The following is a 26,305-nucleotide window of genomic DNA, read 5'->3' as shown; positions in this document are numbered from 1 at the left end:
GCCGGATGTGTAATACTTTTTATTTTACTCTCTGGAAAGGGGACGAACATCACTTGAGAGTCACAGCGCGCTCCTGGCAGAGCCCAATGCTGTGTTACACCCACCAGTGCCCGCCGATTGCCTCACACCTCTGTGTTGTATTCCTCCAGCTAGTGCATATGCTATGACACTCTCTAGCCCATGTGCACTGTAACAACACCCCGTGAATATGTCATGCCACACTTGTTTTCGCACTGGTTATATTGCCCTATCTAACGTGCCTTCCTCGATGCCTATGTTATAACGCACAGTGCTATGCCATACATATTACAATCTGGGATCCATATCTTTGTCACAGTGCATATGCAACGTTACACTCCCCAGGACATATTTTATAGTACAACTTTAGAGACTAGTTAGGTTACACAAAACTGCCCTGTGCATATTACACTCCAAGGCGCATATCACATAGCACGCGCTAGTGCCTGTGCTATCTCGCGCTCTCCAATGAATCTGTCATTGCGCACACTGTATTGCATATTATATTTCACGCCCGGTTCATCTTATATCACACTTTTTGGTGCATAGTTTATACCATACACTATATCTAGTTTTCATTTTCAATCGTGCTCTCAGGACTATGTTCTATATAACACTGTGTTCACCTACCCTTTTCACGGGCATTACATTTTGCGATAGGGGGTGGAGGGTCAGGGGGTGTTTCTGCCAAGTGAGCCCGGAGTCACAGTCACAAACGTCCTCTTCTTCCTGAATAAAAGTGAGATTATTCTGCATACTTGTTCATATTTTAAGTAGTTCGCACAGACACACGTTTTAAAAACAATAAAGTTCCTAATACCCGCCTTCTCTGAACAGTTAGCTTGCTGCCCCATCCACCTCCTCCCTATCCTCTGTTGTCTGAATCCATGGACTAGCCTCCTCCCTCCTGCCATGCATGGTCTGATGTGCTGCCACTGCCCTCAATTTAGTATGATGTACCAGTCCACTCCTCCTGCCCTCCATTGCCCAATTCTATGCCCCATCATTGACCTCCTGCTTAAACTCTGTGCTTAGCTTGCTGCCCCTATTCTCCTTCCCCCTGCCCTCCGATGTCTTTGTGCATGCCCCTGCTCCATCCTTTTCTGCCCACCATGTTCCATGGACCTGCCACTCCTATCTACTCCGAGTGTTCTGTTGAGCTGCCACTCCCCTCCCACCTGCCTAGCATTGTCAGATAACTGTAACCTGTCCCTGCCTGTCCACATGCCATGCCCCTATCCTCTTCCTCCTGTCCTACATGGTCCATTGTACCGCCACACCCTTCTGCCCTCCCTGGTCTGTTGTGCTGCAACTGCTCCTCCTGCCTGCCCCGTGCGGTCTGTTGTGAGGCCCCTTCCCCTGAACTTTCTTGTCTGTGCACAGGTCCTGACCCTCCCTTCTATCCTCCATCGTCCTTTGTGCATGCCCCTGCACCCTCCTTCTTGCCCATCATAGCCATTGTGCTGCCACTAACCCTCCCACTTGCCATGCATGGTTTTCTGTGCTGCCATGGCCCCTCCCACCTTCCCTGTGTGGTCAGTTAGCTGCCCCTGACCCCCTCCCACCTTCCCTCCATGGTCTGTGTGTATGCCATCACAGTCTCACTGTTGCTCTTCATGGTGTGTCTTGCTTCTAGTGCCCATCCTGCCTGACCTCCATGGCTATCTTGCTGCTCCTGCCCTGCCCCCTTGCCCCCAGCCCTCTGTTTACATGTGCAGACCCCTACTCCCTCCCTCCTGGCTTGTCTGTTCCATTGTAATGCCCCTGATCCGTCCCTCCTGCCCTTTATGGTCTGTTATGCTGCAGCTTTCTCTCCTGTCTGTCCATTATGGTCAGCTAGCTACCATTGCCTCTTGCCCCTCTGTTCTCTCTTGTCCATGTGCATGGTCCTGTCCCCTCCCTCTTGCTTTCTATGGATTGTTGTGCTGCACTCCCGTCCCGCATGCCCTGTGTTGTGTATTGTGCTGCTGCAAACCCTGATGCCTGCCCTGCAGGGTCAGTTTGGTGCACCTCTCCATGTCCCTCCTGTCCTCTGTTATCCAAGTCCATGTCCCTACCCCATTTCCTTCCATGATCCAATGTACCATACTTGCGAACATTTTGAACTTGGTAAGAGGGAGATTTTGAAAAAAAACTGGGGTATTGATTTTCCCCTTTGAGTTACATTGAAAAAGAGGAGATTGTAGACAGGAGACAGATCAAATAAAGCCCATTTGAGCTTAAAAACATTGGACGTTTCCTGGCTGAATCGGGTCTGTTGGTATGAATGGTTGTACTACCATTGCCTCTTCCTTCTGCCCACAATGGTCTATTACATTGCCACAGCCTCTCTTGCAAGTCCTGTATTGTTGGTTTGTTGCCCCTGCCCCCCATTCCACTGCCCTCCATAGTCTGTTGTGCTGCCACGGCCCTTCCTGCCTGCTCAGTGTGGTTAAATTGTTGCCTTTGCACCCTCCTACCTGCCTTCAATTTTCAGAGTCCGTGCCCCTGGCCTCTGCCTCTCAACAGTATCCTAATGAACAACTAGATTGCTAACATTCTATATTTATTACAAAAGTGTGAAACGCCTGAAATCATCTTGATGTAATCAAAACTGTAATACCTAGTGCATTTCCTTTAGAAATTACATATATGAGAGCGTCTTATTGGCATCAAAATTATGGTTAGTGCTCTAAAAGACTAAAATAAGGACATATTTTCTGAGTTTTCAAATAGCGACAAAGCACTTTTAAATTATTTGTTATCTTTATGTTTTTTTATCCAGTTGACCACTTGATTAAATGTTGCACTTAGGGGAGAGGATGTGGTGTTACGTCCAGAACTGAAGACTTTGCAACTGGGGAACCAGGTTGGAGTTTCTGCTTCAGCTCGACATTCTGTGATTCTGGTCAAATCACTTAGTCTCCCCATGTCTACAACCAAAATGAATTTGTTCTTGTGTGATGTAACCAATGCTCATGTAAAGCACTCCAATACCTGACAAGTCTGCACTATATAACACTGCAAAAACACAAAATAATAAGTGTTTTGCACACTTCTGTCATTGGGCTATATTTGGGCTACATCTGGGTGATTTTGGGCTACATTTGGGCTCTTTTGTCTCCGGTGGCCATCTTGGGGGATATATTTGTTATGAAGTTTCCTAATTTCCTCATGTACTGCAGTCTCCTCAGTAGGAAATGCTTTCAGTTTTTTACTTTGATTCCATCATGAAGGTATTCAGATATGTCACACTTTTGCCATACATTCTGAATGTTAGCACTCTAGTTGCTCATTAGATCACTGTAGTAAAACTACTGCTCACCAGGGAAAACTGCTGCTGGTATTAAAAGTGCATGTTTCAGCCTGAAATAGAAGAGGATTTGAGAAGTCAAAATGTGCCCTCATTTTCTTTCTTCAGCATTAATCATAATTTCTATGTGTTCCTTTTTGAATTAAATGTTTTAAGTGTTACCAGTTTATTCCAATCAAGATGGCTTCAGGTGTGCCATACTTTTGTCATAATGAAGACAGTAAGCGCTCTAGTTGTTTTTAAGAACATTCTGGGACATTCTGTCATTGGGCTATACTTGGGCTACATCTGGGTGATATTTGGGCTACATTTGGGCTCTTTAGTGTCTGGTGGCCATCTTGGGAGACTTATTTGTTATGAAGTTTCCTAATTTCCTCATTTACTGCAGTCTCCTCAGTAGGAAATACTTTCAGTTTTTTTACTTTGATTCCATCAAGAAGGCATTCAGATGTGTCACACATTTGCCATAAATTCAGAATGTTAGCACTCTTTTTGCTCATTAGATCACTGTAGTAAAGCTACTGCTCACCAGGGGAAACTGCTGCTGGTATTGAAAGTGCATGTTTCAGTCTGCATGTCAGAATTTTTTAATGAAATAGAAGAGGATTTGAGAAGTCACTCAAAATGTGCCCTAATTTTTCTTTCTGCAGCACTAATCATACTGTTTATGGAAAAATGAACCCCCTCATTTTGTTCCTTTTTAAATTAAATGTTTTAAGAGTTACCACTTTAATCCAAGCAAGATGGCTTCAGGTGTGCCATATGTTTATCATAAGTAGGACTGTTAGCGCTCTAGTTGTTCTTTGGAACACTCTGGGAAGCTGCAGTAGAACACAAAGGAATCAACTGACAGTCTCTGCCCTTGTTGGATGTACATGTTTTACTGAGAATGTCAGACTTCATTCTCACATGACTGAGAAAGATAATGTGAATTTACAGAAAATAAGCTCCCAGTTTAGCTTATAGATCACCTTCCAAACCTCTGTGGGAAAAGCATGAGAAAATATTTTTCTCTCAATCATGATATCCCAGCAGAAGGCTTTTTCACATGGTGAAATCACCTTAGAACATACCACAATTCCTAAAATGAGTATGGTACCATCAACAAATGATTTATAATGTAACTAAAGTCTTAAAACCTTCTATTAACTGCAATGCTTTTTAATGAGGTGCTATCATGTATATTGGTCCCAAGATGGCTGCCAACACTTCTTGGATGAAGTGCTGACAGCCAATCAGATCTCAGGATGAGATGTGTGGTTAGGCTCCGCCCACATATATATATGATTTTACTTTTGATTTTCTCAGGAACTACTGAACAGATTGACACCAGACCTGCAAAAGGCACATCCCTGACCTGAGGACTACCTCTTTGCCAAATTTCAAGTAATTCTGTTCAGCCGTTTGGGCTGTACCTTGGACTAAAGGTCCCTATGGAAAATTGCATGGGAAAAACGCATTTTGGGACCCCTCTTTTTTCTGAGCCCCCGCTTGACGAATCCCCCCCGAGACTTTCAGGGTAGGAGCGGAGCGCCCCACCTATTTTGAAAATTTCGCGAGGATTCGTCAATCGGCGCCAAAGTTATTCCAAATAGAATGTTGCGGATTTCCTATGGAAACACGATCCTAACTATAACTATCTACTGGCGACCGCCAGTAGATATATATATATATATATATCCAACTTAGCAGGAAACCCATTTGAAAAAGGCCACAGGAAGATGCAAATATTCTCATTGATTTTAATGGCAGCATGCAAGCAGATGACTGGACAGCAACATACATCCAAGGTAGTTCTTATGCCAGACGCGTTTCGGGAATTGTCAGTCCCTTCTTCTGTGGCAATGTTCTGAGCAGATGAAAGCACTGCTGCATTACGCACGTTTTCATTAAGTACACCTGCCCCCATGGGCGTGGCCGCCTGCACGGCCTTCTGGATGGTTTCCTGCTAAGTTGGATTTATTAACGGCTGTTTCCCGGTCGTGAAACAAGGCCCACCGTGTGAATGCGGATCCGAAAAGGTGCCAACCGGTATCTTAACAGTGGGAAGGAAGATAGGGCTGACTCCTTTGCAGGGTGGGGTGGGCTCACTCATCATGACAGCAACAAAGCGGGGCAGATGACGGCCGCCACATGCACCCACCCACTTGGGATATGATTTTGCTTACTTTTCGTGAAAATGAACAGCACGCCCACTGGGGACTACAGGCATCGCACTACAACATCCAGAAGGCCGTGCAGGCGGCCACGCCCATGGGGGCAGGTGTACTTAATGAAAACGTGCGTAATGCAGCAGTGCTTTCATCTTCTCAGAACATTGCCACAGAAGAAGGGACTGACGAAATTCCCGAAACGCGTCTGGCATAAGAACTACTTTGGATGTATGTTGCTGTCCAGTCATCTGCTTGCATGCTGCCATTAAAATCAATGAGAATATTTGCATCTTCCTGTGGCCTTTTTCAAATGGGTTTCCTGCTAAGGTGGATTTATTAACGGCTGTTTCCCGGTCGTGAAACAAGGCCCACCGTGTGAATGCGGATCCGAAAAGGTGCCAACCGGTATCTTAACAGTAGGAAGGAAGATAGGGCTGACTCTGTAACACCCTGAACGTCTCAGGATCGTTTAACAGACACGATAATGAGAACGCAACCACTTGTGAAGGTTTAGTTATTTTAATGAAGGCAAAAATAATACAAGGAATAAACAAAGGTTATAGTCACTGGAATCCTCCAGGCTAAGTACGTTACCAGCCCACAGCACGGATGGTCCTAACCGTCCTCTGCATATACGCCGATCCCGGCGTATGCCAACAGAGGGCAGAAATGAAATGGCCGACAATGCCAATCGGTAGGCTGTGAGGGGCACGAAGAGTGTTGGGGAGAATCAAGGAGTCAGGGAAACACCCAGCCGGGGTCTCTACCTGAAGGGAGCAGCCGCTCAACCTCTTCCTCAGACTGCACCGGGACGCGGAGTCACCTCCTGGTGATGCGTCACCGATACCCCAATCACAAGCAAAGACTGAACCGAGAGCAGCCGCTCGATCGATCCTGTGGACTTCCGAGTCTGTAACGCGGCAAACACCTCCTGGTGTGCGTTACAGCTGGCAGTCCCTGTATCTCTGGTCGGGCTGGGAGTTACGACTCCAACCAGCAAAAGCGCCACTGCGCTTTGACTCAGCCGAGTCAAAAAGCGAAGCTCAATGGTTATCCGGTAGAGCTTCCGGGTCCTTCACAGGTGACGATGGGGCAAGACACGGCCCAGGGAGTAACGACTCGACCTACCTCCGTTCTTGCCTTACTGGAGCACCACTCCGGAACACTGCTCTTCACTAAGCAGGTACGTTGGTGTAAACACAATATCCGACAGCGTTGTACCTCCCGGTTCCTCCCTTTATAGGGCGTGTTTTCCTTGAGTTATGTAACAGCTCTCCTGTTTACATAAGAGCGTGTTTTCCTTGAGTTATGTAACAGCTCTCCTGTTTACATAAGGGCGTGTTTTCCTTGAGTTATGTAACAGTTCTCCTGTTTACATAACCTCTCAACCGCTAAGCATCCTGGGAGATGTAGTCCGTTTTCGCTGGTTACCGTTTTCCTCCCCTCGCATGACAGGAATTCTTGACAGTCTCCTTTGCAGGGTGGGGTCCGCACACTCATGACAGCAACAAAGCGGGGCAGATGACGGCCGCCACATGCACCTACCCACTTGGGATATGATTTTGCTTACTTTTCGTGAAAATGAACACCACGCCCACTGGGGACTACAGGCATCGCACTACAACATCCAGAAGGCCGTGCAGGCGGCCACGCCCATGGGGGCAGGCGTACTTAATGAAAACGTGCGTAATGCAGCAGTGCTTTCATCTTCTCAGAACATTGCCACAGAAGAAGGGACTGACGAAATTCCCGAAACGCGTCTGGCATAAAAACTACTTTGGATGTATGTTGCTGTCCAGTCATCTGCTTGCATGCTGCCATTAAAATCAATGAGAATATTTGCATCTTCCTCTGGCCTTTTTCAAATGGGTTTCCTGCTAATTTGGATATATATATATATATATATATATATATATATATATATATATATATATATATATATATAGAGATAGATAGATAGATATATATACACACACACACACACACACACGTATATATACATGTCACCCCACCTACGGCCACCCCTCAACCCAAAGTTCAGGTGATCACTGGATTCAGAAGAGAGCACTCCCCTCTGAAACCCCCAAGACCCCCACCCTCCCTCACCAACATCCCCAGGGCCATAAAAGAGGGACACACCACCAACTGCATGCTCATCAACTGCAGATCAGCCACTAAACATGCCACAGAGCTAGCAGAATCCATCCTCACCCATGACATAGACATAGCCTTCATCACCGAGACGTGGCTAAATTAATGCTCACCACCAATCATGGACACTCGTGTCCCCTGGCTTTGCAATCATCAACAAAGATCGAAAAGACCATAGAGGCAGGGATATAGCAATCATTCACAACATGTCTGTTACGGAAATTGACACAACTATAACACCTTTGAATGCCTATCCGCCAACATTAGCACAAGCGACAACAAGACATTTTAATGCCATCTCCTAAATCATCCCCCAGGCAACACCACCACATTCACCGAACACCTATCCGACCTGATTGCTTATTGCTCACTCCGAGACGCCAACAACCTAATTCTGGGCGACCTGAACCTATATTGGAATGAAAAACTCAACTTAATCCAAAACCTGAATGAGCTGCTTCACAGCAACAACCTCACCCAGCACTGTTCAGGAGCAATCCTTGATGCCATTATCGCCCACAGTGACACAATCACAATCGATCACATCCTGCCCGTCGACTGGTCTGACCACCATCTAATCCTATTCCACATCACTCAACCAATCACTGTGAGAAAGTGCCATCTTTCTTGCATGGTATGCCCCCACTTTTTGCTGAATTGCTGAATGTACTTTGACTGAGTGTGCCCTGGGCTCCTGCCAATCTGTGCCATCTTTCTTGCATGGTATGCCCCCACTTTTTGCTGAATTGCTGAATGTACTTTGACTGAGTGTGCCCTGGGCTCCTGCCAATCAGGTGCCCAGGGCCTATGTTCCTTCCCTAAAAACTGTGCTGAAACCTAAACCCAAATTGGTAAACCCATGCCACATGTCAGCCCCTGGTAAATGGTACCCTAGGTACCCTGGGCCTTGTGACCAGGGAAGGCCCCTAAGGGCTGCAGCACTTATTGTGCTACCCTTAGAGGCCCTGTACCCTGACACACTCACACACTGTCCTTGCAGGCTGAGTGTCTGGGTACAGAACAAGACAGAGTCGACATGGCACACATCCCTGTGTGCCATGCCCACAACACACACTGCCCTGGCATACATCAGCCACCCCTCTAGCTGGGTGCCCTATGCCAGTGGGGTGGGTACAGGTGCATGAGCCATGTGCCCGGCACTGTAATGGACTGTCAATACGAACTCCACAGCACCATGATGGCTCCACTGAAGACTGAGAAGTTTGGTATCAAACTTCTCAGCACATTAAACCCGCACATTAAACCCACACTGATGCCAGTAGTCTTCTTCCTGCTAAAAATGATGTGGCAGATTGGGCACAGCAGATCACACTGGAGAGGACTGCCCCGAGATGCTTCCTTTCTGAAATAGATAGTACTATTTTCATATGATATATTTAGTGTATTTTAATCAATTTTATTGATTCCTCATTTCTTAAAGGGAACACATCCTTCCCAATGGTCTTGGTAAATAGATCTAGCCAAGTCAGCCTCCCACTTCCTTTTATGATATCCTGTGTGCTTTTTCTGTCAAAAGTGCGTATTTATCAGTGAAATGTTGAGTTCATGATATCCTGCATACTGTATTAGCAGACCTGACAGGAGTTTATTATGGTATAACTGCAAGCATCTACCACTACAACAAATCAAAGGGTACCCTCTGGTCATTGTGCATCCTAGTAGTTGCTGCCCTATCGAAATGCTCAGTGATTACACACATGCGCACACCAAAACAGGAACACTTCAGTCAATTGATAGAGGTAGACAGAATGTCTCAACCTTTGGCCTGTTCAGCTCCTTCCCTTGCATTTGCCATATTACCCTGTAGTGGTATACAAGTGTAGTAACGGAATAGATGAAGGTAAAGAGATGTAAATAATTAAACCTGAGCCACGTAACAAAACTGTAGGAAAGCTGGATTCTAAAATGAGGGGAAACAATTAGGGCAACAGGATGGCTCCCGTGAAATTGAAAGCAGAACAAAGATTGGGCAACAAACAGGGGATATAGGAGTGTTTTGCAAGGTTTTAAAAATTACATACAGATAAGCCACACCCTCCAAATGACAGTCACACAAAATTTGGTTAGGGCTCACCTTGCAGAGCGGGAACCTTGAAACCAGAGAACTGGAGATTCGCTGCCTACCTGCTGGTTTGGATTGCCGCGGAACTGCTCCCTCATTGCTGGCGGCTCTGTCGCGCCCTGGGCTCCTGTGCTGCTGTGTGTCTCCTGCCGCCGCCATCGCTGCCCTTGCGGCTGGAGACCTCATTACCCACACTGCCTAGCGCCGCACACGCGCACGAGCGCGTATAAAGCTCCGGCGCTCCTCCCGCGTCGCGGGACGCGCGCGGGCGGCGCCGGGCTAAGCCCGGGCAAAGGGCGGGCCCTCTTAGGCCCTCAGAGGCCGAGTGAGGCTTGGCTGGGACCTGTCTCTTTGGCGTGTGACATTGGGACACCATCTGACAATTGAGAACGGACCGAACGAAGTGGGTAACACTGAGTCAGTTTCACTGTTATTATTGAAGTGGTGATTTCAGGGGGTTGGTTGTGTTTCCCACGGCACGTTATTGTACATTATCTCAGTAGAAAATGAATTCTAAGACATGCAAAAGGACCGTGGGTTTGGGGACTCTTGACAGCTACTTGAAACATGCTGAATCTGCAATTGTTAAAGAAATTGCGTCAGTGGAACGTAGACTATCACTTGAACCACCTAGGCTAGCTGTGTCTTGTACCCCTCCCACGACCATTGCTGTTGGTGCACCCCCCGATGTTGCCAATTCTCGTATGTCCCAAAATGGGTCAGGTACCGTGAAGACTTCCATAGTTACACCTGCCTTGCTATCTAATTCGAGTTCTGCCCCCTCTCCTGTGGCTGTTAGAACAAGACAATCAAGAGGCATTTCAAATCAGCCATCATACGGGGGCAAAATCATGGCTGGTAAAAGAAAGGCAAATAACCACATGGGAGCACGGAAACAGGCAAAAATCCCTAGAAAGAGCAATTTCACTCAGGGGTTGGCTCAGGGTAATCCTAGTGTCCCCCATTTAGCTGGTGAGTCAACGTGTGGGGAAATAAATAACTGTATAACTCAGGGCCCCGATATTGGTAATAAAAGTATAGGGCTAGAAATAGCGACAATCATCGATGCCCGTCTTAAGTTACTGACTGTACCGCTAATGGCTACATTGAAACGAATAGAGGATCGCATTACTAAAATCGAGTTACACCTTCAAACTAAGGTCTTAAACGTTGAGCCAAGCTCCGCGGTAGTTGATTCTCTAATTGCGTGTACAGCCACAGTTGATAATATGTTGGATTCTATGATCACTATACACCAACAACCAACATTTCCCTGCACCACCCCGGCTATAGGTCCTATTACCTCATCCCGACCTCCAACTGTTGCAGAAATAGCTCAGGGTAGGGAAACGCATAAGCAGAACGCAAGGGGGAGGCTCTTTTCTCCTGATCGGCCCCTAGGGAGGGATTCGACTCTACACTTACCACCAGAGGCCTGCCCCTACTCTATCATCTTAGCCAATGTCCCAAAGCTTGTGGATGGGAATAGGGAACACTGGTCTTCATTAAAAAACAAAGCCCTCCACTACTTATCGAACAAAACTGTTTTGGGGCAACACTTACATAGTAATTTTTTGATGATAAGACGAGTTCCTTGGGTGGGTAAGATTAACAAGTGTTTTGATGGTGACTGTATTGTCATAAGTTTCAGATCCCCCAGGTTGGTTGAGGACATTTTGAGGCAGGCAGGTTCTGCTAGAATTCACCATGATTATGTTAATGTCCTCCCTTTGGGTTTTTTCTATCCCCCAGCTTTTGATATGAGGATAACCAATAACTTCCCAAAGCGTCGTGCCCCCCTTGATTATGCTGTCCCTATCTCTAATAGATACTCTGCCCTATCCACCTTGGACGAAAATGAGTGACTAGGGCAGCAAGAATTAACTATAGTGCCTGAAACTCAGCCGGCAGTTCCAGATATAGTGCCATTGATAGTCAATGGCCCTAGTCACGGACCCACGGGTCCTTTAACTAAATTGGTCACCTGGAACATAGCTGGGCTGAGAAATAAGTCAGATGACCCAGCCTGGAGAGATCTCATCTGCTCAGGCGAAGTAATCTGTCTCCAAGAGACTTGGGATACGGATAACACCCTGTGTATAGATGGATATAAAAGCTTTTTTGCTTCTGCTGTACCGTCTAATATGGGGAGGGCTAAGGGGGGGTTGGTTACCTTGATTTCTGCTAGCATCTCTGGCTCGCTGACTCAACTTGATACAGGTTCATGCAATTGTCTGGCAGTCCAAATTTCTCTCAACGGGGGTAGTAATTTTTTAATTGTTAATTTTTATAATTCTTACCACAGAGATACCACGGTTGATCACCTAACCGCATTAAATTGTTTTTTGGTTAAATTTAAGGAGGAAACCGAGATAATTTGTCCCATCATTATCATGGGCGATTTTAATATCCATAGATGCCCAGAGAAATGTCCTTTGACGGATCCCCTAGTTCCAATAGAATCACAGGAGGCCCACTTTGAGCACTCACTTCAGGGTGCTCTGTTGGAAGTAATCCTTGCTGACCATGGCTTGCTACTTCCCGCCATGGTGGATGAGAATACCCCAACATTCAAAGGGAACGGGAAATACTCTGTGATTGATTATATTTTCATCAGCACAGCACTGAAGGACAGGACTATGGAATATTCAGCAGCCTGGACATATTTTAGTGACCATAATCCTGTGGTCCTCATTTTGTCCGATCTCTCTTCACAACCTGTTACGGCCCCTGATAGAACGGACAAATCTCACATTCGCTCCACAGATCAGGATCGCAGGATCAGATGGAACAAAATAATTCCTGATGATTTTTTTGCTAATCTGAAAAAGAAGGTTGGCCCCGAGTTGACCATGTGCCTTGACCCAGAAGCAGGGAACGTGGAAGTACTAGGGGCGTATTCCGTAATCTGCTCCCAGATCTCAGCAGATCTTCGGTGTCCAGTTAAAACAACGGACAAGACAGAGTTGGGTTGGTTTGACAAAAACTGTTCATTGGCCAACAGAAAGTTGAGGGCGGCCTTGAGCAGTAACCCTCTGAATCGGTCTAACATAGCCCAACTCAGGAAAGAATATACTAAAACCCTGGAAACCAGGAAAAAGGAGATCCGGGAGGACGCGTGGGAAGAACTTTCTTCCGTTGACGTCCTTCGTTATAGTGCAAAGTTCTGGTCTGTCATCAATAAACCCTTCTTTCGTGATCCCTGTAATAATCAATTAGATTGCGGCATTGGGGTACACCAGTGGTATTCTCACTTCAAATCAGTCTACGAAGTGGGTATGAATGGTGGATTGAATCCCCCTCTTCCCACTGTGAAACAATATACTTTATTCGTAACCAAGGGCGAGGTGGTTGAGGCCATCGGCAAGATGACGAGCAATAAGGCTCCAGGACCCGATGGCGTCCCATCGAACCTTTTTAAATCAGATATTGAGACTTGGTCTACAGTTTTAACGAATATTTTTAATAGGGTCTGTGTCGCAGGCATTCCGGACACCTGGTCCGAGTCCGTGATCATACCTATTTTTAAAAAGGGTAATAGAGGGGACCCATGTTGTTACCGCCCTATCTCACTCATTGATTCCGCAGTAAAAGTCCTGGGCCGAGTAGTCTTGGGTAAATTAACAGAATGGTTGGAGGATACCAACACCCTTTCGTGCCTACAATATGGGTTTCGTAAGGGCCGGGGCACCATAGACCAAAGCTTGAATCTTTACCTTTTAATAGGTAAATACACCATAGCTAAGAAAGGGACGTTATACCTTGCCTTTATGGACTTATCCTCGGCCTTCGATCGAGTGAACCGGTCGAAACTGTGGGAACTTCTTCTCAAGCAGGGAGTAGATGAAAACATTGTCTATTTTTTAGCAGATCTTCATAGAGATCTCTCTGCTACTGTTAGATTCGACCGATTGGGTAACTGCACAGGCAAGATCGGAATCTCAAATGGTGTCAGGCAGGGCTGTATTTTAGCCCCCCTGCTTTTTACACTTTATATCAACGACCTAGCCACTGCCTTAACTGAGTCATGTAAGGATATTCCTAGGGCAGGGAAGCACCATATTCCAGCATTATTATATGCAGACGATGCTGCACTGTTAGCGCGTACAGCAGTTGGGCTTCAAAGTCTTTTAGACACATTTGCCGATTTTATGAAAAGACTTGATTTAAGCGTGAATTTTGCAAAATCTCACGTTATGACTGTAGGTTGTAAACCCAAGAAAACCAAGACTATGCTCTGTGAGGGCCACGTCTTATCTAGAATCACCAGTTTTCCTTACCTGGGGGTTATTTTCGATGATAAGTCATCTTGGGTTCCTCAATTAGCTGCAAAACGAAATGCCTTTGCCAGATCAATCATAGGGGTGTTAGACTTTGCTCGCAAACTGGGGGTGAAACCCATGCAAGCTATATTGAACATTTATGCAGCTAAATGTATCTCTATAGCTATGTATGGTGCGGACCTGTGGGGATTTAAAAATGTGAAGGAACTTCAGGTGGTAGAGGATAAGTTCCTAAAATCCATCCTATCACTTCCCCAGGCAACCTCTGGTTACATTGTACATCAAGAATGTGGGGTTGGTTATTTAACTGACCGGATAGCACTAGCCCTCCTATTAAAATGGTTATCAATCTGGCAAAATCCGGAACTTGAGCTAAATCGTGAAATTATAATAGATTGCTTATCGCTCGAGTACGGAAAGGCTATTCCCTGGCTGCGCTATGTCAAGAACCTAAGTGACGATATAGGTCGCCCAGACTTATTTGATACTCCTAACAATATATCAAAGGGAGACTTTAAATGGGTAAAAGATACATACAAGCTTAGAACCACTTTAGCTAGAGAAGAAAAGGAGTTAACAAAACCCACAGTAAAGGCCCATCAGTTATTAATAACTACAGGCAGCATAGAACCCTATTTGACCATAGTGAATAACATGAATCATCGCTTTTTATTGACAAGGTTTAGACTGAACAAATACCATCTTTTGCTCACTGATTCTGATGGTTGGATGAAGGACAGGGACCTGGAGATCTGTTCTTGCGACAGATTCTCCCTCAAGGATACTGCTCACTTTCTTTTCTTTTGTAAACATTTGTCCCCTCTCCGCAAAAAGTTCATCATCCCACTCATTAAGAACAAAGGATTTAGACAAGTCAAACCTGCTCTTTTGTATCTTCAGCTGCTAGGTACTACTTGGGAGATTTTTAATATAGCAAATTTTTTGGCTATTGCGATGAGATTAAGGAAAAAAATCAAGTGGACATAGTGTTGTTTAAATTAATTGTGAATTTTGACTAAACTTAAAATAAGACTAGGTCAAGTAGTGTTTTAAAATTATGTGTAAATGTCTATTTTAAATGTTATTTATTGTATATATATGTGATGTTTTGCACTTTTATGGTTCTTGATATGAGCCGAATAAAGTAATTTTGACTGACTGACTGACTGGTTAGGGAATGACATTTCCACAGTAGGAAACCTCAGCTGGATTAATCACAACAACAGACAATGTCTGTATTAAGATCTAACAGGATAAATATTTGTCAAACACTGCATTATAGAAATAATATAACAAAGTACATTTTTCTCACGCAGTTGATTGCAACACAGGCTACTCACATAGTATGAGTTCAGGAAAAACAAAAAGGATAGCTTCTGTCTATTCAGAGGGTGCATTTAGCCATGCATCCACATACTTTCATCTAGCAATGCAACACGAGGGAGGGAGAATTAAATACTGTGAGCTGAGCACCACAGAGGTAGTTACCCAAAACTATAACTGAAAGCATAATGGCTGTCCCCCTATTTGGGCTCCTTATAACTCCCCAAAGGGAAATTAGAAACAAATTAAACACCTTGTCTGGTGCGAGAACAGGCAATGCAGGTTCTTATACTATATATGAAAAATAAAACAATATACTACTCATACATCAACGTCTTGGGTTTTTCATTTTTATTTGAAAACAGCGGTATATTTTGGACAAATGTTTTAGTATATAAATTCCATATTTTTGTACATAATAAAAAGACATTACCCCCATCACCTTCCAATATAAAGTGTCTTACAGCCAAAAAACAACTGCAAGCGTGTTTATCCTGCACATGGGGTGTAATTAAAACAAAATGCGATAGCACAAATCAGAACATAGGCCGTTCTATATCAAAACATTATTTTGGGGTGGTAGATATACTGGTTAGCTAGTGATTGGATACAAGAAGCACATCCATTACAATAGAACTGTGCAGATTCACATAAGGCCATGTCAGTAACTTTAGTGTATTACACCATTACATAGTGAAAGAAAACATGATTGTGGTTACATAGCAGTATAAGTGCAGAACTGAGCTGATGCCATTTTAATAACAATTATCATAAAAATTGATTTCCGATACATAATTGGCAAAGGAAACCAAATGAACATTTTTTTTTGAATGTCAGAAAATAAAAGCAGAGTCTCAGCAATATATTTACTGTTAGTATCCTAGATGCTTACTTTACCATCGTTTCTGCAACATGCAAAAATGAGATCACCTTCTTTTAAAGAGAGCTTTTCAATAACTGACAATTAAAGTTATTTCATTGTGTTCTTGTAGCGCTCAGGCGTGTCTTATTTTGGACGGTGTGTAGTTTTTATCTATTACTTCATCTTGTAAAAACATATGAAGGCATCTTTCATTTTGTGCCAATGGGTGACCAGCAACCCTGTACAAAAGAACAAAAGTACATTAGATGAGGTCCAGCTTTGTTGAGGAAGGCATACACCATAGAGAGATAAACAACCAGAGAGGATTATGTACATCAATTTACAAAACAATTTTGCTCGAACATCCATCCTTTTAACCAAAACCTGAAAATACAGTAACGGATAGAGCTACAATTTCTAATAGAACGAGATAAAAAAAACCACTGAGTTCTCATCACAAAAAAGATAACGTAACCCCAATGGTCACGCCAGTATTGCCAGTCCTACCCTTCAGTAAATCAGAGCTGTAAAATATTAAAATGCTGCATGCTAATTGGTTCCTTGACAGTTAATCTCTACTCACTAAACATATATTGAAGTTACTACAGCAAAATTCTAGTGCGTATGTGCTCTCACGCTGTTGCACTCTCAGCGCCACAAAGATGTGTAATAATTCAGTAAATAGTGATTTGGAGCCCCTATGGTAAAATAAAATGTCAAAGGGTCAGTCCAATATTTTTTCTTTACAGTTTATCAAATCAAAAAGTCAACGGAATAGGAGGTATGTTACAGAGTAGTTCGGGAGTGGCTCGGCCTGGCCGGGGCCTTCCTCTATACCTCTTTGTGATTTTGTTTCTCACTATGAGGGATGAGCTGCGATTGCTGGGGAAGGGTATTTTGACAGTGCATTGGGGGGAGGGGGGGGGGAGGTGGGGGGGGGGTTATTTTTATTTTTGTTCTTTTGTTGTTAATATATGTTGCCTTATAATCTGTAAAGCATAAAAGTCAATGCTCTTTTTGTATCGTATCGTATATGTGGCAGATGTTCTCTGGGTTTCAGGGCTCTGCAGGATATTTGTGGCATGACAATAACATTTGTTTAAAAAAAAAAAAAAGTCAACTGAATCAACCGCCAACACGTTTCACGGATTCATTGGGTGTTCACTTTTTTAAAGCTATGCAAACGATATAGGAATACAAAACAAAGGTCAATTAGAGAAAGAGGATTTTCAACAATCAAATTCAGTGCACAAATGTAACTACGTAAAAATGTACATTTTCAAAGCATTTTGCAAGTCATCAGTCCATCAATTCTATTTTTATACAATCAAATCTTAGCATAAATTTTTATGGGATAAACATTTAAGTTTTTCTTGTGTATACATCCAAATGTGGTACACAGTAAAAAAATTGACATAATGTAGAACTAATATATATACTCCAGCAAGTTTTTTAAAAATGTTTTAATACACTGTACAAGCGATTGTATAGACTGCTCCACAAACTCTTTTCTACTCTTTAACGAAGACTGTCCCAGACTTATGCAGACTGAGCAAACTGCAAAGTATACTTGAGGCTAAGCCCTGAGAAAGGCTCAGGTCAACTGACCACAGGGGGAAATTAGCGGAAACCCAACAAGCATAATTTTCCAAAATATATATATTTTTGTTAAATCCGTTTATTCACAAAAAAACACACAAAAAATCTCTAAATCCTTCACTCTTCCTTCCCTCCACTATCCTTTTCAATCAAAATAACAGACTAACATGTCCACTTATCAAATTTCATATTTCACTATACTAATTCACCAAAAATCCTTTGTGTTCCGAGTAGCGTGCTACTCACCGAAAAAAGCGCTTCAACACCTCATTAGGGGTAGCAAGCACTATATAAATGCAACCCTTTGTCCCTCTTCTATCCCTCAGCTATCCTTCTCAATCCAAATAACTGACTAATATCCACCACTAAATTACTTTCATATTTCACCATACTAATTCACCACTAATCCTTTAATGGGTTCCGGAGTACCGTGCTACTTGCCAAAAGAGCACTTCAACACCCCAACAAGGGTAACAAGCACTATATAAATGCAAACCTTTTTCTCTCCTCTATCCCTCCGCTATCCTTCTCAATCCAAATAACTAATACCCACCACTCAAATTACTTTCATATTTCACTATACTAGTTCACCACTAATCCTTATGTGTTCCGGAGTAACGTGCTACTCGCCAAGAAAGTGCTTCAACATCCCATTAGGGGTAACAAGCGCCATATAAATGCAAACCTTTTTTCCCCTCTTCTATCCCTCCGCTATCCTTCTCAATCCAAATAACTAATACCCACCACTCAAATTACTTTCATATTTCACTATACTAATTCACCACTGATCTTTTATGGGTTCCAGAGTAGCGTGCTACTCGTAAAAAAAAAAAGCTCTTCAACACCCCATCAGGGGTAACAAGCCCTATATAAATGCAAACCTTTTCCCCTCTTCTATCCCTCCGCTAGCCGTCTGAATTCAAATAACTGACTAACCTATTCACCACTCAAATTACTTTCATATTTCACTATACTCATTCAACACTAATCTTTCTTGGGTTCCGGAGTAGCGCGCTACTCGCTGAAAAAGCGCTTGGACGCCTCGCCAGCGGTTGTAAGCGCTATATAAATGCAATTAAAATACAATACATGTCATGCATGACTTTCAGTGAATAGGGATAAAGCATAGTGAAGATAATAAAATTTACAAAAATAGACATAATTGAAAGGCAACAAGAGTTTCAGCCCTCTGCAGTACAATGAGTACCTAATGTTGGGATTCAACAGAATCTTTCAAAGCACCTTGCAAAAGATTTCTGTGGGAACTTAAATATAAATAGAATACACAGTAGGACGATTTCAGTTGTATTTATTGAACCAATGTTATTCTTGCAAAAAATACGTGTGCTGCAATAATTAGTAGACAGAAGTAGATAAATGTGATTACAAGCACTAAAAGCGTAAATAGTAGATATAGTTCTACCATGGTGCTAAAACAATGTATATATGCAATCATATAAAACAAGGCAGTAATTGAGCGTACTCCTACTATGCAAACCCTACTCTAAGTCTACCTAAAGTGTGTGTAGGTGTTAAGCCAAGAATCCTCCCCAAGGGACGATCCAACTCCATTACCTAATGGGATCAAGTGAAGGACCCCCATCTTGGTCACGAACAGGATACCCCTCATGAGATGTCAGACCGCTGTGTGGTGATTTCTCAGCATGCAAGGAACTCGGTGTCAGCGGAAGTGCCTCTTCTACTGATCTATCAGGATGCTCATCTTTTATATTAGAAAGCAGCCTTGAGAGTGCGTATAGATTAGAGATGTTATGGATAAGTAGGTAGCCCTGTGGCTCTGTGGATGAAGATAGTGATGACATTTGTACACAGTGCAAAAGGAGACCTTGTACATGATGTTCAGGGCATTGTCATAATGTTGCGCGAAGCTAGACGTATAAACAAGTTTAGCTTCAGGGAAACTAATCCAACATGGTCATGCATGCAAATATGTGCAAAAGGTGACAGCTGAAAATGTTATTTGTGAGGACAATGTAAGAAATAAGCTGCTTTGCTACAAACCTTAGGAATATAACACTGCTGATCCAGATTAAGGGAGGGCTGTTATTCTGCCCACTTTTCAGGCATTAATAGGCTTTGCATAATGTCTGCAATTTTGCTCTAAAAAAACTGCTAGATCATCACACATGAGTTTGAGTTTAAAACATTTGTAGAGCGCACGTACACCTGGCGGTTTCATGGCTCTTTGAGGTACTAGACCCGGGAGGATAAGGAGATCCGGGAGGAGGGGGAGAATATGATAGTTATAATGAGAAGGCTTTTCAAAAAAGGAAGGTTTTGAGCGCCTTTCGGAAATGCGAGTACTGAGTGGAAGATCTAAGGTGGATGGGAAGAGAGTTTCAGAAGGCAGGGGCAAGTGTGGAGCATGTTCGTGCCCCCCACTTTTTGCGCCTAAAGCGGGGAACTGTCAATAGATGTTGGGAGGATGAACGTAGTTCCCGGACGGGGCGTAGGCTTTGATTTCAGAGGAGATTAAGGCAGGGGCTGCGCCGACTCGAGCCTGAAAGGTGATACATCCCATCTTGAACTGGGGTCGTTCTCGAATAGGGAGCCAGTGCAAGGACTTGAGAAGCGGCGTGACATGGTGGAATTTGGCCAGGTTGTAGACCAGGCGGGCGGCCTGGTGTTGGACCAGCTGTAGTCGTCGCATACTGTAGGCGGGCATGCTACAATATAGAGCGTTGCCGTAGTCTATGCGGGAGATTACCATCGCCAGGACAAAGTTTTAGGGCAGAAAAAGAAAAGAAACGGGAAACTTTACGGATGGTGCGAAGTGAAAAAAAGGAAGAGGAAACCACAGAACTAACCTGGGAGTGCAGGGTGAGTTGGTCATTCAGCTTGATCCCCAGAGTTCTCACAGAGGAGGAAGAAGGGGGGGAACCTAGGGAGGGGGGCCAGAAGAGAGAGGTCCAGGGACTGGAGCAACCACCTGTCAGAACCAGCTCGGTTTTGTCTGCATTTAACTTCAGGCGGTTGTAATTCATCCAGTCCCAGATAAAGATCATAACAGACTGGAACTTCACCATAGACTCTGGGGATGGGTAAAAATAAGCTGCAGGTCATCCGCGTAGTTGTAGACGGAGACCTCCATTTGCTGGAGGGCAAAAATGAGAGGGGCAATGTACAAATTAAATAACAGGGGGGAGCCCTGGGGGACCCCGCATTGTACTTTCCGGAAGACCGCCGAGAAGTCGCCCAGGCGTACTGCCTGGGTGCGGTCCCTCAGGAAGGACAGCCAGACCAAGGCCGAGCCTCCAATCCCCGCCGCTCTGGCACGAGAGAGTAGGATGGAATAATCAACCGTGTTAAAAGCGGGGGAGAGGTCGAGGAGGACCAAGGCCTGGGGGTGGTTGGTGTCCATGCCCTCTCTGAGGTTGTCAAGGACCGATAGCACCACGGACTCCGTGGAGTGTGCGGGGTGGAATCCAGCCTGGCGGAGGGCTAATATCCCGTTCTCCTCCACAAAGGTACTGAGCGTTCTGGTAATGTGGCGCTCCAGTACCTTCCCCAGAAAGGGCAATAATGAGATGGGGCGGTAGTTGACAAGAGCAGAGGGGTCAGCGCCCGGTTTTTTAAGGATAGGAACAATGGTGGCCGTTTTTAGAGATTGAATAACAATGCCCTGGGACAGTGAACTGTTGAGAAGTTTGAGAGGGGGCTGCACACAAACAGAGTAGATGTGCCTAAGGATGTGGGCAGGGCAGGGGTCCAGAGGTGAGCCTGATTTGACCATAGGGAGGAGGGAGAGAAAAGCCTCCTCTGTCAAAAGGGGGAGGGAGTCAAGGCGTGCCCCGACTGACGGACACTGGGGGTCGACAAAGGAAGGGGAGGAGGGAGGGATGTTTGCTTTGATGTTTGAGATTTTATCCAGGAAATAAGTGTTAAGAGAGTCGCATAAGTCCTGGGAGGGAGAGGGTTTAAGGGTGGCTCTGTCGGAGTAGGCAAGGTCGTGAACAATGGAGAAAATTTCTCTGGTCTGATTTTCAGCAGCCAGAATTTTTGAAGAGAAGTAGACAGTCTTTGTAGCCAAAATAGATTTTTTGTATTGGGACAGGAGGGTGGTATACTGGGTTTTGAGGTTAGGGCAGTAGTCTCGCCTCCAGGCCCGCTCGGCATGGCGCACAATGAGTTTAAGGGCTTTGAGTTCCTCATTGAACCAACGGTTTGCGTAGTTCAGACGTCTGGAGGACACCTGCCTGAGGGGGGCGACCGAGTCGCAGCCTGACAGGAGCCAGGAGTTCATAGAGTCGGCTTGTGCGGAAGATGACAGACTGTGTAGATCCGGACTGGATGCGGAGAGTGTGGCGGAAAGGGCGGCCACATCCACCTGGCTCCAAGAACGTTCCCAGATGTTTTTGGGGAGAGAGTGCTTAGTGACTGGGCTAAGGTGTAGGGAAAAGGATATCAATAAGTGATCGGACCAGGTGCAGGGGGAGATGGACAAGGAAGCAATAGGACAATTAAGAGACCAAATCTTATCAAGGATGTGGCCCTGAATGTGGGTGGGGGAAGTGAACGTGGGAGTCAAAGTTAAGGGAGCAAAGGGCGTCCGAGAATTCTTTAGAGGTCGAGCATTCTGCGGGGTCAGAGGGCCAAAAGTTAAAATCTCCTAGAACCAAAATGGAGGAGTTGTTGCCCGCTAAGGTGGCCAGTAGATCTTGGAAACCGGGGATAAAAAGTTGAGAGGGTTGGGGGGGACGGTACATAAATAAGCAGGTAAGTGGGACTCTGAAAGACGGTGAGCAGACGACTAAAAAGTCTGACGATCCGGGATGCTATATGGAGAGCAAATTACCATCGGAAGCGTATATGCACCCCCGCCCATGAGTCAGTCGTTTGTAGACACCATAACTAGGGTATGGGGCGAGCTCCCTCCGGGATTGACGATTCTGGGTGGTGACTGGAATGAAACGATGGCAGCCGGCGATAGATGGCGCGCCGGAGAGGGGGCTCCGTCACCTACACACACCAAACTATTTACACTAGCCCAGGCCCTGGGTTGGTTAGATGTTTGGCGAGCTCTACATCCCGGAGAAGATGGGTACACATATGCGTCCCACGTTCACCCCACAATGGCTCGCCTCGACTATGTCTTTCTGCCGTGCACACATGCTTCCCGGATCCATTCATCAGCGATTCTCTCCAGAGGTCTCTCAGATCATTCCCCAGTACAGTTCACGTTGGCCCTCAACACACATAAACCTGATTTTCGCTGGAGGCTCTCCCCTTGGTCCCTAAAAGACCGGGACCACCAAAAACTAGTGACGGACACTCTCACCGACTACTTTGAGCACAATGTAGGTACTGTTCAATCGGCTGGGGTGCTGTGGGAGGCATGGAAGCCGGTGCTTCGTGGGGCTGATATAAGTTTCCGAGTGGCGGCGAAAACTAAGGCCCTCAAACAGATAAAGGCGTTAGAAGACAGTCAGGCGCAACTACAGCAGCGGGTGCGTGCGGGGGGGGGGGGGGCAGCGGTTCGCCGCAAAATGCTCGCTACCCAGCGACGGTTACACTCATTGCAAACGGAACGCCCCATTCTGCCCCTGCGGCGGTCGCACAAGTGTTTGCCACATTCTACTCAGATTTATACGCGGCACGGGAAGTGATCGCCCCGCCTTTAATCGACGCCTTCTTTCGGGACATCCCTCCTCGCCAACTGTCTGACGAGGCACGGGATAAACTGGAGGAGCCCATTACGTTAGACGAGCTCCGCGCGGCGCTGATGGCTACCCGCCCGGGTCAGGCCCCCGGACCGAACGGATTCCCCCAGAGACTTTCTGCGGCCCCTTATGCCGACGCTAGGCCCCTATCTGCTCCAGGTTGTACAAGAGGCCGAGGAGACTCAACTGCTACCGCCTGATTGGCGACATGCCGAACTAGTCGTGTTTCTGAAGCCGGGCAGACCCTCTGAGGATCCGGGGTCGTATCGTCCCATATCATTATTGAATTTTGAACCTAAACTACTGGGAAAGGTCTTGGCCGATCGTCTACGAACATACATACTAGAGCGGATCCACCCGGACCAATCAGGCTTTATGCCGCATTGGGCAACGAGGCATAATATCCGACGGTTGCATAATGCGATAGCAGAAGCCCATAAGCTAGGCTGCCCGGTCGCGGTACTGCTGGCCGATATAGACAAGGCGTTCGACTCCCTTAGTTGGGAATACCTTTTCCGCCTCCTCGAGGCAGTAAACTTTGGTCCCCGATTCCGGACGTATATCAAGCTCCTATACACGGGTCTCACAGCGTCGGTCCGGGTGGCTGGTCATCGGTCGGCCTCGTTCCCGCTCCTTCGTGGCACCCGACAAGGATGCCCACTATCCCCACTGTTATTCGCGCTTGCTATAGAGCCACTAGCCGAATGGGTGAGGAGGGACGCAGTGATGCGTGGGTTGTCATGGACCCCGGACTACACAGACAAAATAGCCCTGTACGCGGATGACGTACTATTTTACATGGCTGACCCACGGGTCTCGGGGCCTAGGGTCCTTCAGATCCTCCGCCTCTTCGGTGAGACGTCTGGTCTGTGCGCTAATCCTTCTAAATCTATTTTATTCCCGGTGTGCGGGGACCTAGGACGCATGGCTTGGGCAAACCAGGTGACTGTAGCTACCGACTGGTTTAAATACCTCGGGGTCTACGTGACCCGAGATCAAGATGCGGCATGGGCTCGGAATATAGCCCTTCTTCTCCCGGCGGTGCGGGACGACACAACGATATGGTCGCAACTACCCCTCTCCCTCTATGGCCAATCGGCGATCTTTAAGATGATTTCACTGCCCCGCATGCTTTATCGCCTCCAGAATTACCCATACCCGATCCCGCAGACGTGGTTCACGCAAGTAAACGCCCTGCTGAACAGGTTCCTCTGGCAAGGGGGCGCCGTGCGGGTGGCCCTGGCGACCTGTGTACAATCTACATACTGCGGGGGAATAGCAGCGGCGGATATGCGCGCCTATTACTGGGCATCCCAGCTGCTAGTGGTCAACGACTGGTGGTATGGGTCGCTCCAAGATCCGGCGTATGCGGTGGAGCGTTTAACTCTCCCTCACACGCGGCTGCTACACTTACTATATGACTCCTCTTCAGTAGCCGGTCATCCTCCGGCATGCGGTACGGTGATTCAGATCTGGCGGCGCGTGGTGCGTATGATGGGCTGGTGGGGAAAACTTACCGGGATGACACCCCTATGGCGCGGCGCCTTCATCCGGCCGGTGGCGGCCCTGGAGGGATTCCGGGAGTGGGATACAATAGGAATCTCCACGTTGGGGGATGTTATGCGAGGGCCCACGATTAAATCCTTCCAACAACTACAAACCGAATTTGACCTACACAAATCCCAGTTCTACCGATACTTACAGCTTCGACATGCGTTGATGCCGGTGGTGCGTTCACTGACGTCCCTACCAGAATATCACCCCCTAGAGAGTCGCCTTTTGACGGGGGACCTAGGCCCTCATAAGATCCGACAAATCTATCAAACCCTTACAACACGCGCGCAACACAATCTCCATAAGACACGTGAGCGATGGCAGGCCGATCTCCCTGACCTTACTGATGATGATTGGGCGGAGGCACTGGCGAGCCCCCGCTATACAACAGTTTCCACTAGATATCGCCTGATCCAATATAAATACCTACACAGGGTCTACTACACTAGAACGCGATTGTGGAAAATGGGGATGATTCAGTCCCTGATATGTTTACGTTGTGGCGCGACCGAAGGCACGTTCTTACATACAGTATGGCTCTGCGTAGCGATACAACCCTATTGGCGCAAGGTCCTTGGGTGTTTGGGGAACGTTCTGGCCTGGGAGCTCCCACTCGAGCCAAGACTCACACTACTACATAGCACCGAGGACATCGGGGGGAACAGATCTAAACGACATTTACTGTTTCTGGGGCTCGTGTTGGCGAAGCGGGATATAGCGCAGAGCTGGAAGGGGACCTCCCCGCCCCGTCTAGGCAAGTGGAAGAAAGCCATGGACCAATGTATGATGGCGGAGATTGCGGTCTTTGTGGCGCGTGGCTGCCCCCGGAAACATGGGAAGATATGGGGGAAATGGGCCATATACAGGGGTGTGGACCTGCCACAACTTACTCCAGACGATTCAGGGGATCCCATAGAACGCCTGTTGAGACAGGAGAGATAAATATAAGGTGTGGGGTGACTGTGTACAAACATATTAGGATAATAGTAATGATGTCATCCCGGAGCCGGATGGGACTACGTGTTGACACGGGGTGGGTGGGGTGGGTGTGGGAGTCTGATGTTTGCGGACTAGGGGTTGGGGGCGGGAAATCAGCACAATGTGTACCCTGGGGGATGTACTTGCACCATAATCTCTGGACAACTGTGCTGGTTGTTCGTTTAATAAAATCAATAAAATATGTTAAAAAAAAAGTCTGACGATCCAATGGAGGAAAACGTTAAAGACTGAAAGGAGAGATCTCTACGGGCGATCAGAGCGACGCCGCCTCCCGGTTTTCCAAAGGGGCAGTCGGCGTGCAAAGCGT

General features: G+C 46.1%; 1 protein-coding gene across 1 annotated transcript in view; it reads right to left on the bottom strand.

Moving 5' to 3' along the window:
• Nucleotides 1–15,639: 15,639 nt before the first annotated feature.
• The window catches only part of SNX3 (sorting nexin 3), a 212,474-nt gene continuing 201,808 nt past the window's right edge, over nt 15,640–26,305 (bottom strand). The window contains exon 4 of the mRNA XM_085611206.1: nt 15,640–16,404. Within this exon, the coding sequence (XP_085467332.1) occupies nt 16,299–16,404 (106 nt within the window). The 3' untranslated portion in view covers nt 15,640–16,298. The remainder of the gene's footprint in view (nt 16,405–26,305) is intronic.

The sequence above is a fragment of the Triturus cristatus genome, chromosome 6 (assembly GCF_964204655.1).
Source record: "Triturus cristatus chromosome 6, aTriCri1.1, whole genome shotgun sequence".
NCBI lineage: Eukaryota > Metazoa > Chordata > Amphibia > Caudata > Salamandridae > Triturus > Triturus cristatus.
This window is presented reverse-complemented; position numbering and strand designations above follow the sequence as displayed.